The 17,900-nt window shown below is 49.3% G+C and overlaps 5 protein-coding genes and 1 non-coding gene across 6 annotated transcripts; 1 reads left to right on the plus strand and 5 right to left on the minus strand.

The window, feature by feature from the left end:
* Positions 1 to 3,098: 3,098 nt before the first annotated feature.
* On the minus strand, positions 3,099 to 3,802 carry BBK36DRAFT_1142106 (hypothetical protein; the record flags this gene model as incomplete). Its single annotated transcript, XM_024893497.1, has 3 exons — positions 3,099 to 3,162; positions 3,305 to 3,498; positions 3,605 to 3,802. 3 exons carry the CDS (start codon positions 3,800 to 3,802, stop codon positions 3,099 to 3,101), a joined length of 456 nt encoding a protein of 151 aa, XP_024748417.1.
* Positions 3,803 to 5,540: 1,738 nt separating this feature from the next.
* Positions 5,541 to 7,200, plus strand: BBK36DRAFT_1121511 (cytochrome P450; the record flags this gene model as incomplete). The annotated part of the gene is made up of 4 exons (XM_024890831.1): positions 5,541 to 6,347; positions 6,424 to 6,735; positions 6,800 to 6,966; positions 7,035 to 7,200. 4 exons carry the CDS (start codon positions 5,541 to 5,543, stop codon positions 7,198 to 7,200), a joined length of 1,452 nt encoding a protein of 483 aa, XP_024748418.1.
* A 246-nt stretch (positions 7,201 to 7,446) lies between these two features.
* Positions 7,447 to 8,247, minus strand: BBK36DRAFT_1122031 (hypothetical protein; the record flags this gene model as incomplete). The annotated part of the gene is made up of 1 exon (XM_024890897.1): positions 7,447 to 8,247. One exon carries the CDS (start codon positions 8,245 to 8,247, stop codon positions 7,447 to 7,449), a length of 801 nt encoding a protein of 266 aa, XP_024748419.1.
* A 926-nt stretch (positions 8,248 to 9,173) lies between these two features.
* BBK36DRAFT_1100828 (ankyrin) lies at positions 9,174 to 9,437 on the minus strand (the record flags this gene model as incomplete). The annotated part of the gene is made up of 1 exon (XM_024889149.1): positions 9,174 to 9,437. A coding segment is annotated over one exon (264 nt), but the record flags the coding sequence as incomplete, so codon positions are not given.
* Positions 9,438 to 12,120: 2,683 nt separating this feature from the next.
* BBK36DRAFT_1160319 (hypothetical protein) lies at positions 12,121 to 12,364 on the minus strand (the record flags this gene model as incomplete). The annotated part of the gene is made up of 2 exons (XM_024894283.1): positions 12,121 to 12,257; positions 12,349 to 12,364. The coding sequence occupies 2 exons, from the start codon at positions 12,362 to 12,364 to the stop codon at positions 12,121 to 12,123; spliced, it is 153 nt and encodes a 50-aa protein (XP_024748421.1).
* Positions 12,365 to 14,734: 2,370 nt separating this feature from the next.
* Positions 14,735 to 14,824, minus strand: BBK36DRAFT_t117. The gene has a single exon. It is a non-coding gene; the product is annotated as a tRNA-Val (tRNA).
* Positions 14,825 to 17,900: the final 3,076 nt, after the last annotated feature.

Consider the following 17,900-nt stretch of genomic DNA (forward strand, 5'->3'; position numbering starts at 1 on the left):
GGGGGGTTTTGACGCGGGGAGAAGAGAGGTTGTTTGTTCTTTGCTTGGGTCTGAGGTTGAGCGGAGGTGAGGTTGTTTGTTGGTGGTGTTAGATGGAGGTTTGTGAATATGGATGCGATAGCTTTATGAGTTTTTTTTTCTGGGTGGAGTTTTGGCGAGGAGCTGTTGATGATGTAAGTGTAACTTGGTGAGCCTCGGGATGTACCGACAACTAGATGATCAGAATCGGGTATTCAGGCTGTTTGTAGATCAAAGACAGAAAAGCAGAATTCGGACTGCTGGAGGGGGTCCTTCTATATATTGTGGCTTTGGGTACTGTGATTCCATATGTAATCATTTCTCGAATCTCCCCTAGGGGTGGCTGAATTACAAATGCCATCATCGCTGTCGCGTTGACCCTTTGACGCACGCAATTACAGTACATGCAAGTATTTGGCCGTACGCTAGACCCTGGTTTTCGTTGCTGAGGTGGCGGCTGAGTACAACTAGGGTACTTTTGATGCTGGCTAGGGGATCGGATTAGCACTTGTGTTAGAGCATCGAGGGGTGGATGGCGTGCTTTGTTTGGGGAAACACAGGGAGAGAGAAAAGAGGGGATTTCAAGTTGTCTTTGCTGCTGACAAAAAAAAGAGATCGGATCCCAATCGGATGTGGGATCGGATGTCGCGACGGTTGAGGCTCGGGATGTCGCGCGAAGGGGATTCGAGGTTTCGGTATGACGTAGGATTGCATTTGTGTTTGGTCTTTCATACGCGATTCTAAATGAATGAGTTGTCTGGACTCGAGAACTGAGAGAACTGAGCATGAATCCGCTGGTTGTGATATTGAAGATGCACGAGGCGGGGATGAGGCTCCAATCTTGTTCCTTTGTACTACCTGACAGCCTTTGGCCTCCCGGTCATTCACTCGAGATGCACAAACTTCATGCTACAAGGATTGTCTTAACTCCTCTATAAAATTCATGTGATCATCATGAAGCCCGTCAGTTCAGGCATTTGGTTCTATTCAGAATACTTGATCGGTGTGCGGTTCTAAAGCGGGCAACTTATTGCGATTGCGTACCTAGATCTGGGAGGCTGCATTTGTCAGCTCTGCTTGTGTAAGATCTGCCCCTTATTTGCAGGCTTCTAATCGAGTGCTTGATACGAGATACTATTCTCATCCACCTCTGCTAGGATGTGAACCTCTTTCATCTTTTTGTACGGAGTACTTTGGCTACACTTCCCTTTCACTCTAACAGATGAAGCTAGCTGGCTGTGATTGCGTATAATCTCACTACAGTATCCCAGACATGTTAACCCCCTGATTCCTTTTGAGTCCTCCTATTTAAACCGTAGAGAATCTCTATTTAAACTGTAATGGTCTATGCACGTAAGAAAATTACTACGCTTACACCTGCATTCCCATAACCGCATACCTATTTACAGTGTAAGCTGATAGCACATCCAGTAGCCTATGCAAAAACACTATGTATAACTTCGATTTTTCGCCCTTAACACCCTAAACGTTAATCGCCATCATCTTTACCATAGATCTAAGGAGTATAACTATAGCAGCAGCAGAAGAAGAAGCTAGTAGCATCTGCAGCAGCCAGTCTATAAAGGAATAAAGCTGCTTTAATTCCCTATATTAGTTATAATGTCTTACGCCCTCTGTTATAATACTATCTTGACGGCACTCTATAATGACTGCTAGAGCTTAACACTGTATTTCGGTGTGGGTGTATGGAGAATCCTACTTAGGGCGTGGGCCTAGCTGGTGGCATAGACCACTATGATTTAAATAGAGATTCTCTACAGTTCAAATAGGAGGACTCTTCCTTTTTACTCATATTTCGGAAAATCCGAGCACAAAAGATATTGATTTCTTCATGGGACATCAAACTTGGGAGAAACTTTTACTCATGGTAGCTGCGCATTGCCAGTGTCTTCACAGACTTGTGACACCATGTCTTAATGCCGGCCGATTGGATATCCTTCAGACGTTATATCTCCATGACATCTTCCTCATGTTAAATGTATGGTAGCCATTATCATACGAAGATGAGTTTCGGGACACTACAGCTATGTGGCATATTATATAGCGCTCATCGCTGGATACCTCTGAATAACAACACATGCTCCTACACTGCTCTACGCACGGTTGTCTTGTCTCTCAAGGTTACACAGCATATGCCACCCAGGCCAGTGATGCATCCAGAAACCACGTGCATGGATGGCTGATCTCGGCTCAGATATGGAAAAAGAGTAAAGGGAAGCCGTCAGAGATTATCAGGACCCAACACCTTTATGACAACGATTTACGGGGCTGTATCTGGATTTGCCATCCGCATATGCTAGAAAAGTCCGTCATGCGTTAGCAGTAGCAAGCATTGGCTACAAAGACTCGACTCAATCCTTCTGGGGCTATCATTGTAATAAAGTACTCTGCCTCTGTAGCTCCTTTGCCTGCGATAGACCCGCAGGCGTTATATGCAATGTATCATGCTAGGGCAAGATCATACAGTGGTCTAGGACTCTACTGCTCATCTAAGCAATCGCTTAGGTAGAATCTTGACAAGCGCAGTCCCAATGTGTTTTCGGCATCTCAGAGGACGTGAGAATTTGACTCCCTGCTGAGAAGAACCAGATCCTAGGAAAGGCCCCTTCAGTCGCTGAGCTCCAGACTGAGTCTACTGATCTGTCTGCCTTCGTTGAAAGCTGTAGCGCTGACCAGAATAATTCGTAGTTTTGTATAATAGTAATAGACGAAAGAAAAAGAAAATGAATAAAAAAGAAGATGAAAAAAAAAAAAAGACAAGAAAACAAAAACAACAACACGATAGCTATGGTCCCAGCCGTGCTTGAATTCAAAGCCTTATCATAAAATATTCTTTAGTAGTATTTGCCCTAGACGAAGCAATTGACAAGCACAAGATGAGGCGAAAAGGCAGCAGCATAATCACTCTTATATTTGATATATACGAGATCGTGTCAATGGGGTCATTCAATACTGCTTATTGGGCGTATGATTCATGTCTCACCCTGTAACCTCGCAGCTGAGTGCTTTCTAAAAATGCGCATGTAGCTCCAAAATCAAAGAGATTGATGATAAATCTATCACCGCGTCACAGCATGCCTGTCAACAAGCAGCTCTTCAAGGAACGCGATCGTCGAATCACACCTGCCAAGACAAATCAGTTCAGTACGATTGCTTATTTAGAGCTACAAGGTCGTCAAAGGTTGTTTCATATGGTAAAAGGTAGATGATGGGTAGTCGGGGCTCAATGCGTCTGCGAAGGCTTTGTTTACATGCATGTTCTTACATTGTCGTTTTTATCCTTCCAAGAACCGAGAAAAAGAAGGGGGTGGATTGCCATAGTCGAGTAGATGAGGCAGCCATTTCTCTGATTCTGAGATGTTGTAAGCTCGCGTACGGGGTAGGGTGTTTGAGCAGAATCGAATGTGCAAATATTTCCCATGCTTGGAGCTCGGTGAAGAACCTGAGCATGCGTACTGCCTGATCAATATGAATTGCTTGTCAATCATCACCTGACTTGCGGCTGAATCACCCGGCCTGCATAAAAAAGCAAAGAGTTGAAGGATGAAGCAATGGAATGACATACCGAGAAGCTCATAGGTTCATAACATATCACACCCCACGTAGGATCAACGCTGTTCATGCATAGTAACTGCACCTCTTGTGCGTTCAGGCAAGTTCTTTCTTTCCACTCTATCTTTTCTCGGCCAATGGTGGCTTCTCTGGGTTTCTCGGCCTCTTGGCCGTCGGCACGTTGCAGAACCACAGCCTCAAACTGGACCATTTCGCAGCCACATCTCGATTGCTTGAGTCCTATCCGCCACAGAATAAGACCGTATTTGGTCCCCAATGGTCCAAGCCTTCAGTATTGCGATAGAGAGGTGATATTGATACTACGTACCCTGTGCATTGCCTCCTCCTCAATAACTGAAGCCGGGCACAGTCTCTATCCAATAGGCTTGAAGAGGAAAATTTATATGCAATTATCATCCGCGCCATAACCATGGCAAGTCTCGATATGATGAGGTGTGAGACTGATAAGCGAGGTCGTATTGGCTGCTACATACTCAAGTCATTTACCAAGCCAGTCTTGCTGCCACATTACTCGCATCATGGAGCCAACTCCCCCGAGTTGTCTCTTGCGTCAGAGCAAGAGACTCTACTGCTGGTAGATCCTGGCCTGGGGGTCCCATCTCGCCTACAAATGGAAAGCTATCACAGTCCAGACTTGGCAAAAGTGTGCACACATCTCTGCATCTTTGACACCCCTCAAACACGTAGAGAATACAAGCCTTCGAATGTGGTGTGCTCATTATGTTTGATTAATGATCACAAGTGCGTCTGCAAGGCCCATGGCGGCAAATGAGTAGGGTCCGTTGGTCTGCTTGAGAAGCAAACGCGTAAATGCCCTCTGAGCCAACGCAGAGTGACATGCGGAAGGAATCAGATCTCATAAGATTACCTTGGCCCCCCTTGGTCTCGGGCTGTTCCTAGATGCAATGCAGTCAGACTCTAGAATAGAGCAGCAGCGGCATCGACTTAGTCCAACAACCCGCGCTGCGACGATAGGGTTACGATGTCGAGTGAGAAAATACACGTACGCTACTAGGATGGGCTCAGCTCTCGCAATCGCCCGGTTTCCCTAATGCTACGCTGTAAGCGACGGGTCATATGTCGTATCGGACGCAACAAGGGTGCGTTGAGGAGACTGTGCAAAAGATGGGTGTTGGCACCTGGCAAAAGAGGTGCTGGTGATCTTTACGAGTAGTCGAGAAGAGGGAATCAGCCAGATATCAGATTCCAAGCTCACTGATAGTACTGCGATGTTTGAGGAGCGGTTGGTTGCTGTCATAGAGTCACGGCGACTTCAAAGGAAAAGATAAACGAACCTCTGCAAGGAACGAACTGTGTTTATACTGTATGCTGCTTCTCAAGCTTGTGTTGTATACCCCGCTCATACAGGGTTGCGACGGACTCTTGCAACCGGCCAAGATAGGTATCAGGTTAATTTGTAAATGTACAGTTCCAAGCATGGAGATGACGAGCTCGAGTGGCAATCCTCTAATCGTGGTGCGGGTTGCATCTCCCCCACGCGGCTCCGGCAACTTGTCCCGGTTCAATTCTTAGTGATGCAAGCGCTCGCCATCCCGGCTTGGCGCAGAGGCCTAGGTATTGAGTCCCATGGCTAGGAGTATCTTGTAATGATACATTAAAGTCACATCGCGAGCACCCCGGTTCCAGGGCTTGACGGATTCTACGAACTATCCGTCTACTGGAGACTTGGGCTTGAAAAATTGTGTATAAAAGGCCACGAGAACCAAAAGACGCTTTTAGTTTTGGAGACCAGAGCTTCCTATCAACTCGACAGTTTCAAGGCGAGAATCGTCTTGCTTAACATCTGTATCAACTGAGCAAGATGGCTATTCTCAGATATAACGCTGTTCACTTCGCCTCGCTGACCCCTACAGTGACCATATCGTTATTGACAGTCATATCGGTAAGGTCTTGTGGTGGCTCGATCAATGGCCTTTCTGACCGAGAAACAGGTCCTGCTCTACGTTACATACACTGTTGTTTATAACTTGTTCTTCCATCCTCTGAGGCACTTCCCCGGCCCCAAGCTATGGGCCATCCATCATGCATTCTACGTTCGCCTCGAGCTCTCTGGTGAGGGCCACAAGTTGCTGATCCCATTGCATCAAAAGTACGGCTCCGTCGTCAGAGTTGGCCCTGACCACCTGTCCTTTTGTCACCCGGACGCTATGAACGACCTCTCCGGCCATCGCAAAGCGAACCAGCCCGAAAACGGCAAAGAGAAGAACCGAGTCATACTCCTGCCCGGTTCCATTATCGGCGCCAACCGAGAAGACCACGCCCGGCTCCGGAAGAGCATGGCAAACGGGTTCTCGAACCAGGCAATGGTTGACCAGCAGCCCTTGATCATGGCCTACGTCGAGAAGCTATTTGCCATACTTGACGAGGAGTGTGCCAAGGGAGAGAAAATTGACATGGTGCAAAGGTACAATTGGACGACATTCGACATTATCGGCGACTTGGCCTTTGGCGAGCCCTTTGGGTGTCTTGAACACTCAACGTACCACCCTTGGGTAGCCATGATTTTCGATTCGGTGAAAAACGTGGCTATTGACTCCTCATTCAGGCGTATACCGCTCCTCTACAAGGTTCTCGTTATGCTTACGCCGAAGGCAATGTTGAATAAGCTCAAGGAACACAACGAGTTATCGGAGCAGAAAACCCGCAAGAGATTGGACGCGGTGACGGACCGCAAGGATTTCATGGCTGCTATGACATCCAGGACGGGGAAAGACGTAAGCAGGGAATAGAGCCTTTGGGCGCGTGAACTATCAGATAGGCAAATACTAATCCTCAAATTGCGTATAGGAGCTGACCCTTCAAGAACTCGTTGCCAACGCTGCCCTTCTTATCATAGCGGGCTCGGAAACAACAGCTGCTGCGCTGACCGCAGCCACGTACTACCTTTGTCGCAACCCCGTGCCCCTGAAGAAGCTGTGTGACGAGGTTCGGTCTTCGTTCACCTCGGAGGACGAGATTGATCTTCTGAGCGTCAGCCGCTTGAACTACATGCTTGCCATTCTGGACGAGGCATTGAGGCTTCACCCACCGGTTCCGGGCTCGATGCCGCGAACCATCAATGAGAAGGGAGATGTAATTGCTGGACACTGGGTTCCTCCGGGAGTAAGTGCCTACATAATACGACCCGATTAGCCTTACTCACACATGTGCTGATGATTATCAACAGACTAACATTGACATTTGGTACTGGACCATGTTCCACTACCCTGACTTCTGGACCCAGCCGGAGGACTTTATCCCCGAGCGCTGGCTAGGAGACCCTCGATTTGCAAACGATCAAAAGCAAATCTTTACACCTTTCTCTGTCGGTCCGAGAGTTTGCATTGGCAAGAAGTGAGTCCAGAGATCCAGCTTCATCCCATTGTTGGTTGGATCATGGCTAATGGAGTGCCGTATTTTAGTCTTGCTTATGCTGAAATGCGTCTCATCTTGGCAAAGCTCATCTGGAGATATGATATCGAGCTACTTGACGAGAGCATCGGCTGGGATGTCAAGTCCAAGGTTTATATCGGATACCAAAAGCCACCTCTCTACATCCGTCTGAAGCCTAGAGCACAGAAAGTCTAGAGCGTGAGCAACTTGGTGCATATGGTGCTTGTTCAACTGGACGGAGAGCGCTGGGATTGGATGCCTGAGAGTTGTATTTTTTGTATTCGATATATCATAGCATCGTGAACGAAACAACATTCATTGTCACTCCTGAATCCTCTGCATTTAGGTCAGCTTCAGTAGATCTCGCAACCTTTGTTACCCATCGCAGATTGGACTTCCTCCCCAACTTATGCTCTTCCCATCATCAAAAACAGCTTCAGCTCACAGCGACCCCTCAGGCCACTTGTAAGGCGGCCACGGAAAGTCAGGATCCCACTTCAACTGAAGAACCATGGTCCCCTCAGGAAACTCCTTCTTGGTCCCGTCACGGAAGGGAAACGGCCCCGAAGGATAATACGTTGTCCAGTCATTGACCACCCCGACAGCCTCTGCCACTCCATCCTTCAGCCTGGCATACGAATTCGGCGGCGCAATGTAGTCCCCAAGCTGTTCGCCGCCTTTGTTGATCTCGTATTCTCCAGGCTCGGCTCTGATCCAGACGGGCTGGCGGTACTGTTCTTTGTGCATGTCCAAGTTGTAGTCAAACACTTTGGACTGCTCAAACCCTTCTTTGACGGGGAAATCCACGCCGCAATTACCCAGGTCTTCTTGGAGAGACGTGTTGCCGATGCTGTAGTTTGCATACACCATGGCCAGCTTGTCGGCTTTGACGAGGATCTTCCAGAGAACATTCGTATTCTCAGCCTCTTTCCATTGCACACGCTCGGCGTCGGCGAAGTGAGAAATGTACCAGACGGCGTTGTTTTCAATGGCCCTTTTGTCAAGGATGAGGAATTTGCCCTTGCGGCCGGCTTCATCTTCCTTCTTGCGGATGTACTCGTGAGATTTCCCTAGATAGTCGTCCGGTGGGCGGACGATCTTGATGTGGAGGACGGGACTGAAGGCTGCGTGGTTGCCTAGTTCAAAGGCAGATTTGAAGGCTTGGAGTTCATCGCCGGAGGCTTCAGTGAGGAGATAGCATGTGAGGGTCGGGATATTGTCATGCGGGGCGAAGAAGACCATATTAGCGATGATCGACGAGGCTCAAGCTCTGAAAGACAAAAGACGAGTCTTGTGAGTTGAGTTTGAAACTGATGATGGGTACCTTCAGTGGTCGACTTGAGATTTATATCACAGGAAGGGAAAACTCGAGACATGATGAAATATCGCGTACTCGTATGCAGTCCCGAGGTTTAGGAAATGATTGGCGGGACGAGGAACAAGCTTACTGGTGGCTCTCGACAGTGGGCAAGTTGTTAGTGGCGGCTGCGCCTCGTTTTCGCAAATCCGCTTCAGAATGGGCAACGATGCGAAGTTTTCATTTTTAGAACTGCTACGGATCTTGGGTACAGCCGTAGCTTCGTGACTCTGGATGATGGAGATGTGTGCTTAATGTTCATTCGAGGCGGAATCATTCTCAAGTTGTGGCTCTTGCTACCTGCACAGGACATTCACCGGTCGTGTAAGCCGGAGGCAGTTTAGGTGGCTGACAAGTGCAATCAACTTTCAACACACTTCTTCAATATTTCATCTCGACCCATCCAAACTTTGAACGGCTTCAAATCTGTTCAAATATATGGCTCAATCACCAAATCAAACTCGCGATATGACTGTGATATAGGACTGACTCGAAAGCCGTTACACAAACGAGGGGCAACTCCGTTTAAGTGACACCAAGCAGTTTCAAGACACGAACTTGCACAACATTGCGCAAGACATATTTACCTATAATAGTCCAAGGTGTCGTAAGAAGAAACATAAGGTAGAACAAGAGGTCCTCGTCCCTGCTCAAGATGAATCAAGATTCGCCCTATAGTGGTCTAATTGAGTTGCAATCGCTATGATAACTAAGTGAAGCGTAAATGTTGATGCTCAAAATAACCGTCTGCTCCCAAGGATCAAGAATTCTCAATATCGCTCCCAACTCCTAAATTCGGATCCATCCCCCGTTCCATCAACACCCGCACGATATCCTCCCTTCCCTTGCTCGCGGCTATATGCAGACTGTTGCACCCCTCGCTGTCCACCAGAAAAGGATTGGCCCCTAGAGAAAGCAGCATGCCCACGGCTTCAAGATGGCCAGCGTCAGCAGCATAGTGGAGCGCAGTCCGCCCGCAAGTGTCTTTGGCATCTAGTCTGGCCCCTCGACTAAGTAGGAGGCCCATGATCCCCAAGTATCCGCCTCTTGCCGCCAGGTGAAGGGGGAATTGGCCACCGAGGTGACCCTCTGGCGACAGGCTGGTGTTGCTCGGTCTGCTTATGAGGCTGATGGAAGCGTCGTACGACAGGGCTGACGCTGGCGATTGAGAATCCTGAAAAGGCGGAATGTCGAGCGATGCCGTGCTTGGGATGGGGCTGTGGCTGTGGCCGTCGAGAGACTCCCCAGACGGCAGGACATTGCTGGCGTCGGCATCGAAGAGAGGAGATGCCGCTGGCCAGAAGGTTGTCCACGGGTTGGCGGACAGAGTCTGGCGGCTGTCATAGTCGGACATGGCCGAGGGCGTGAGAGGCCCGTATGATGAGGACGGGTTTGGCGATGTGATGGATATGAAGCCGCCGTGATAGTCCTCTGGTGGGGGAACCATCTCTGGTCGTCGGGTGACGCAGCAGCAACACGGTCCAGGATGCAGTGGTGAGACCCGAATCTCGGGTGACTTGGACATTGCAGAGAGTCTCTGCTCAGCTTTCCGCCGTCCTGCGATATTGCAAATGGTCATTTAATTGGCTCCCATGTCACCTGTGTTCCGTCTAGTTGAACTCACTGTGCTTGCGCTGTGCAATTCTGTTTTGCTTCCTCCGCCTCTCCTTTGCAGCGTCCTCTGCGTCGACGATGCTATCGAGTTTGATCTTCTCCTCGATTCCCTCATTGTTATGGATGGCAAGCTTGAGTTCGTGTCGAGCAGTAGGGGTGCGGTCTGGAGTATAAGACGACGTCGCCATCTTGTCTGTCTCTTCTCTTGTCTGTAGGAGGTTGCTTTCTTACGCTGTAATCGTCTAAACATTCAATTCTCGACTTATAGAGTGACTTGTCCTCCATGGAGAGACGAGGTTGAGCAAAGCCAACTCTCGTTATATAAACTCAGTCCTCAGGCACAAGAACAGGGATGTCGTCGAAGGAATCTTATCGCAGACACCCTCGGCATTGGGGGCGGGCACACAGCTTAGCACCATCTCATGCAACAGCCACTCCTCTTCACCCACTCTCTTGCCCGCGGCCGAGTGCCGGGGGATGGATGCCCTCGTTCGTTACTGGATGCAGGTTTTGTTCATGGCTCGAATCGGCGCCCATGCGACATCTATAAGCACGCGCCAGCGCCAGATGGCCGCAGCTCCAGCGGCCAGGCCCGTCCTGCTTGGCGGCCCATTTTGCCTTTTTTGCGACTCGTGGCGATCCTGCAAGGTTGCTTGCTTGCTTCATCTGGCCTAGCAAGGCTGCTGCAAGGAACCACTGACGGGACGCTGGGCGAACCTTGGCTAGGAATAGGACGTGGTTCCCATGGCGGAGCCGGTCGATCTAAGACAGAGGGATCATGAGATGGGGCCCGCGGGCTGGGGTCAATGGAAGAGGACTGAAGAGCGAGGTGCGAACAATCGACGCAAGGGGGCGCCGGTTGGAATATAGTAAGGCTGGCCAATCGGCATCACAGAAGACCAGCTGCTCAGGGGATTTGCATTTGCTTCTCCCAAGATGGGGAACTCCGGACGACGCAGGCAATGACGACTGTCCGATGGCCGAGTCTCACCGAATGCTTCGGCCATTGACTCATTGGCAGGGGGTCGGCGAACGCGGAATTCCATGTGGACGAGCTCCTGGGAAATCGGACGCTGCGGCAGTTGCTGCACGCGGCCAACAACACGCATGGGAGAGAGAACCCAGAGACCCCCAAATCCCAACTTGTGGCGAATGGGCCCAGCAATCCATGTCGCCCTGCGCGGTTGGCCCAATAAGCGCCCAGGACGAGGCGCAGAGACCCAGGAGGATCGTATGAAGGATTACCCCTGGCATCAAGGCATACTTTGGGGGTTACGATTGATCACGGGAATCGCGGCTTGGGGCGCAAAAGAAATGATGAGATGGGAAGATGAGAGGAGCAGGAAAACGTGGCGCGTGTAGATGACGCTCTTTGATCGTGTGCTTGTAGCTAAATTTGAACAGCTTCGTGGTGCTATAGTCTTCGATGCCAGGCAGATTTGAAGGCCTTCGTCCCACACGACCGGCTGCGCATCTCGAATCCTTGTCATATTAATAACAGCACACGACGACAGCGACGACGACGACGACGACGACGATGCCATCTAGCAAAGTACGCTCCCAAGCTGTGATGATGATTTCACAGCTGACGTACCAGAGCGCGGCGGATTTCCTCTTGAAGACATGTTGGATAGATCGCAGCCTCTGCAGTTGATTGAGTCAGTCTTACTTGGAGCGAACCCCCGGATATAACTGGCCAAGCGGCAATAGGGAGCTAAAATCCCATTCGAGGCCAACGGAACCAATCAGGCCCTGTCTTCCAGCATTCTGGGACATTGGAACTTGGTGGTGCCTTGGGATCGCAGAGGAGGTGTATGTAAGAGGTACGCGCATGCATACGCATCGCATGTGCTTCAGCCTCGAGATCAGATCACATTATGCAGCGGCGATGTCCGAACTCTAAAGGAGCAAAAGCCTGGAGAATGGACGGGAGGCTGAACTTGAAGACAAGTATTTGAAATCTATTCTGATTCTATAGTAGTACACTGTATTCTATCACTGGCACCCGTCTATTTGCCAGCCTGGGGTTGCCCATGTAACGTTCTAGTAGTAAAAATGCGATCCGAACAGTGAATAATACAATGGCATATCTGCTGCAGCCTGCGCAAAAGATTGTGCGATTCTATAGGTTCTAACCGCAACCATTATTTCTGCTGGGAACCGGAAGAGGAGCCAGAGTTCCCACCGGTTCCAGACGAAGACGAGCCACCGCCCGAACCGCTGGGCTGGCCAGATCCTGAGGATCCTGATTGACCGGCAGTTGTGTTGGTGCCGTTGGCATCTGAAACGATGGTTAGTTTAACGAATCGTAAAGCCAACAATTCGGTCGAAATGCCAGAGCTGTTAGTGTAAGTGTAGAGAGAGTGACTTACCGGCAACAGAGGCCATGACCACAACAAGAGGGAGTCTCATTCTGCCGATAATCTGCGAGATGACTTTTCTAGGAAGTAAAAGATAAGATGCTTTGATTTTAGCTTTTCTCGTTGTTTGTTCGCTTGCTTGTTTGCCGGATAATGTCTTGATCGATCTGATGAGCCAACATGAGTGCATCCCCAAACGCATTCTTATATATCTCCCAACACCGTCAGCGTGACGCGGCCCTGGACAAAGACGACCAAATGCCGAGTAGGCATCTCAGCTGGAAGAGAATATGGCAATGCATCTTTCCCATTCTGCACCGTTTCATCAATTCTCGGAGGATGGGGGTTGGCCGAAGGGCAGAATAGGCTGATATGCTGACAGAAAAAGCGCGGCTTCAATGTCAGCAAAGAGTCGGCATGACTGCTGACGGACAACACTTACAATGCATTCAGACAACTTGCTGTGATTTTCATATTCTATATGTTTCTATAGTCCGTTTCTCATATATGCGTGTAAAATCTTGGATAATACTTGCTCTATGGGTACGATGCATCGTCGAGGAGGGGGGGTCTGTTCGATAGACATCTAGTTGAGAAAAGATGCAACTTGCGGTATTGGGCTCGACTGAATGTTTCGTAAACACGTCTGTACACTCTTCGATCAATTTATGAGTTACCGCTCATCTGCCATTTCGTAGCTTCAGTTTGATTGTAGTATTAGATCGCCCCCCCCCCCCCCCCCCCCGGCAATAAGGTTGTGGATCAGAGACTCCTACATACGGAGCAGAGCCTGTTTGATGACTGGACCGTCAACTTCAAGACACTCTTACATGGGTTCTGCGCCGGCTTCATCATACATGCCGTCATATGCGGTTTGAAAATGGGGCTCAGTCATGTCTCCGGTTACTCACCCTGACCTTGTGGCGATCACAACAAGCAAGATCCTACAGTCGAGAAGTCTTCTAGTCTTTTTCGAGATACAGGTGCCATGCTAAACCAGTCTACAGTCCAACAGCATACGGCTCAAGAATCTCCTTATTCCTTCGATCATAAGGACCCAGTCAGAGTAGCATTTCGTCTCCACGAGTTCAAAGAATGCCTTGGCTCTGGCAGTGTTGTCATTGACTAACAACTACAGTCCCATAAACTACTTCCTTCTGGCTTCGATATTCCATGTTCCAAGTTTCATCTCGTGTCATCGACCGGGATTCCTACTACCAGTTCTACAGGCTCCGCCGTTCCAGAAAGGCCAGCACCGTGGCCCAGCAAGAAGGACAGACGTTTCCACAAATCCTACAACATCAGAAACATTTCTTACGCTCCTTGCCGTGACCCCAAGCCTGACAGATCAGGCTGCGGGTTGTGGAGCGCCACTTGTTGCACCCACTTAGCTCAGCCTTGTATGACCGCTCGGGTTTCAGCCCTATGTATACGGCAGATTGAAGGACAGCGGTTTAATGCGGGCTTTTGGGGCCTTTGCGAGCGAGGCAGATATTTCCTATCGCCGAGAAGACGTTGTTGGATTACGACGGTGAAACGTGGGAGTCAGCACAGATCAAACGTGAAGGCTCCACGTTGGATGCGGGCGAATGAGATATGTATCTTGCCCAACAGTCCGAGCCGGAGAAGATGGGACTGCTGTTGGTCACGTATATATACAACGGGAAGCCACCATAATTTGAAAAAGAAAGGTTGGCTTCGAGAGCGTGTGGCTGGAAGGCTGGGCAACCTGTAGTTTCTGAGCCGAGGGGGTTTCACAAGATGAGCAGATCTGATTTATAGTGTAAGGATGATTTTGACGAATCTGGCTATCAAAAAACCTTACGTAGAGTCTCGTCAGACGTTTCTCGTTGGTCAGTATCGGCTCGCTATAGTCAAGAATGTCAAATAACTTGCAATTAATATAGTTATTCTTGTCCATGACTTCTGGGCAAACCAGTGATGATGGTATTATTTGGACGTCCGTCTAGTAGCTCACGTTGTAATATCGAGGAATAAATTGAATTATACTCCATATTTCGCCGCTGTGGCTATGTAACGCTTTCACATACGGCATCTCAGATTGGAATTCTGATTTTAACGAGACAATCAGCATTAAGCCATCTTTCCGAGAGAATATCAAGATCAGCAGCGTTAGAGAGAGACAAATTGCACACTTTAGGATAGATAGCAGGCAGATTAAATCAATCCAACGTACATACATATCGCGAACGCCAAAAGCATCCCCGGGGTGACTCTCACGCCATGTAAAGTCCCAAATCCGTAGCTCTAACATCCTACGAACGAAAGACACTGCTTACAGTTCAATGAGTCATGAGAAGAGATTTACGAAAAAAAAAATGAAACAACACAGAAAGCTACACGTCTCCCAAGAATTGAGTTCGAGAGCAAAAAGGGATGATCTCGCCCGGGCTCGAACCGGGGACCTTTTCGGTGGTGTCAACAGATGCTGTTAACGAAATGTCATGACCAACTAGACCACGAAACCATCATGTTACCTGATTGGTTGACAGGCAGCCTCAGCTGCAAGCTACATAAACCTCGCTCAGTCGCGGCAAAGTCAACGAAGAGTCGAAAACTCACCCATACATAGGCATTAGGTAACCCAGCGGAAACAGCATCCGAGTCTCGCCTTGTTAATTCATGAGGGATTCATCTCAGATCGAACCCTAGCCTCCAAAGGCAGGTCATCATTCTCCGGAATGCGAACCCTCTAGCGTTCTGTGACAAGTCGGCCAACTGCGGCTCAGGTCAACCTTGATTTGCCGCAGCCTACAAGCCACGACCAAGGCGGCTGCTTACTGCTGCTCTCACTCTGACGCAGCAAAATACCAGAAGATAAGTGGTATCGGACCTAAAGTGCCTTTGCATTTACTCAAAAGCACGCAACAACTCAGATCAGTTGTGAAGAGAGCTGACTATGCATGGTAGGATAGCCCGAGTCAAGTCAATTTTGACATTGAAGGGGAGGGGAGACCTGCCCAGTAATACATGTGGATATTCGCGAAAGAGGCAATTGTCTGTATCCAAGTCGCTGTTTGCATTCCTACTCTGTTCACGTCCTATACCGGCAATTACCTGAAAAAGAAAATCTCCTTAAGAAAAGCAAACAAGACAGTTCAAGCATAGTCATCCGCATAGTCACCCATATTGCACCCCATGCCCAGAACCCCTGTGCTCGGATTCCACTGAAGCCACGCGAACCCGAGTATTCGGAAGTGGTGGGCTCCCGGAATAAGCAGAATTCCCGCCCAGCCGGCCAAGCCGCAGACGAACTGCCCAATACGCATCGCCGCCCACACACACACCGGACTCCGGACATCTCACATGGCATGATATAAACTCATGTGTACCGTCCCTTTATCGCCCCTCCCGGCACTCGGGCCTCTCATCATGCTGCTGTCTGAAGTGCACGAAACGGGAATATCCCTACGGAAATGATGGCTCTTTCGTTATGTGTTGGACCTTTGGTATGATGAATAAGCACTAATTGGCGGGATGAGGCTTCTGTCCCCTATCTCGTCGTGTCAACATAGTGTCAAGCCATTCTTCTGACTCGATAAACCGCCTTTTGCTATGCTTGGCCGGACCATCTGCCGACTTGCCTAATCGTGGAGAGGAGTTGATTACTGATCTTGAGCGATAGAATTTCATCTCTACCGGGGCTAAAGGGAGAGCATGGCTGCATGTAATCTTCAATCGGGCATTCGGCAGGCTCTGTATGTTATACTTCTCAATAACAGTAAGGCCGAACGGGAAACATGCCGACCTGTCACTTTGTTCTCGGATTACAATTAGCGCTCATGCAAGCGATAGCTTTATAAAGTGTGTAAGCGTTTGAACGACACGGGAGTTCCGTGCAATGCCTTTCTTGGCCCAGAGGAACACGTAAGGAAGGCATGTACTGCTCCCGAATAACATAGGACAATATATATGTCCTATGTTTTCCACGATAAGACATAATAATTTCACATTACATAGCTTGGCACCAGACTCTATGGCCTATCGCTGAGACATGAGATACGTGCCTCGCTGGAGCATTGCACCCATATACATCAGCCTCGGCACACCCCGCATTGAGCTCCCGGCAACTTTATTAATATAACTAGCTACCCATTATTATGTACGCATTGAAGAAACTCTGTCAGCAGTCAATCCAACCAAGTATACTGATACTTGGTGGCCATAAATTCACCTCAGCTCGTACGAAATACTAGATAAGGTAAGCTTCAGCACCCTTGCCGTCCAAACCGCACCCCGTAAAGGAAAAATAAGAGCTAAGTCCAGAACGATAGAGTTTAGACGGTGCTGACAGTGTAAGTGGTTGAGCAAGACACGGCCCTCAGGGGTATCGCGGGTCCTAAAGAGCACTAAATAATACCGAAAATTACTTGAGAACCGAGTGTCCATGGAGCTGAACCACGAAATCTGGAATTTTCGTTCCCTCATGGTACTATTTGCAATTCTTACTCTATGCAAGATGCTCTCAGCCTTCAGTACTGATATAAATGGCCCCGGCTATCGTTGGATTCGCCCCGGAGGAGTGGAGCCGAAAGAGCCGGTCCGTGGAGCCTAACCAAAGGAGATCCACGACACGAACCCCGATCCCATGTGCAACCCATGCTGGGACAAGCCCCGGTGTTTAGAGGTCGAACCTTGGTTGAAGTCCGCGGTCGTGTTTGCGAGGCCCTTAGCTCTGACAGCAGACAGTTAGTGTATGACAAAGGCCCTTTTAGGCGGTGCTCCGAGCTGCACCCAAGTATCCCCCACGTAAAGGATTCATGCATAGCGATAACTGACGGCGGTAAGGAAAAGAACACTCTGTATCGTTGAGCATCCCGGTAGTTCGGATTGACGAAACATGGGATGTATTCATAAACCATCCAGAAAATGTCAAGGCCAGGTCTCCGATATCTTTGCTTAAGAGGGCTCTGTTTCCCTCATTGCCAAAGGACTCGAAGTGACATCTTGGTTATAACGACAACACTAGGTAGTCCTGCCAAGACCCGGAATATTTGAGTAGTCAGGCAGTATCTGGCATCCTGTCGCCCCGCCTCAGCCCTATCGCAAAAAGAAACGAGCTGGATAGTCTGGTACCAGTAAGACCGACAACATCCTGCGGCTGCGCTAGTCACAAGCCCCTTTGCTTGTGATCCAACGTGAGACACGCTATAGTGACCTGGCATCTTGTAAGGATTCTCCACGGATGTCCAGATTCTCGGAATCAGTGGCCGAACAGCAGTCTCAATTTATTCCCGACGCCCTGGATCGCACATAATTGCACATTGTAGGCAGTTTCTGTTGGACAGTCGAAGACGAAAGGTCGACCCAGGATGTGATTGACATGACGCCAGACTACTAACATCACTGATGAGGGAATCCTGCTGCAGCTGAGCACGAACGGAGCGGAATGGTGCGACTTAGAAGAAACTGCAGCGCAAATAGCATGCGATGCGATTGCGTACAGCTAGCCAGGCACGCAAGGGCTAACAAGCACAAGCAGATTGTACGTATTGCACGAAGACGGAGCTGCTTCTCACAGCCCACCTCGAGTGGAGGCGTCG

Source organism: Trichoderma citrinoviride (assembly GCF_003025115.1).
Source record: "Trichoderma citrinoviride strain TUCIM 6016 unplaced genomic scaffold BBK36scaffold_9, whole genome shotgun sequence".
NCBI classification, from domain to species: Eukaryota; Fungi; Ascomycota; class Sordariomycetes; order Hypocreales; family Hypocreaceae; genus Trichoderma; species Trichoderma citrinoviride.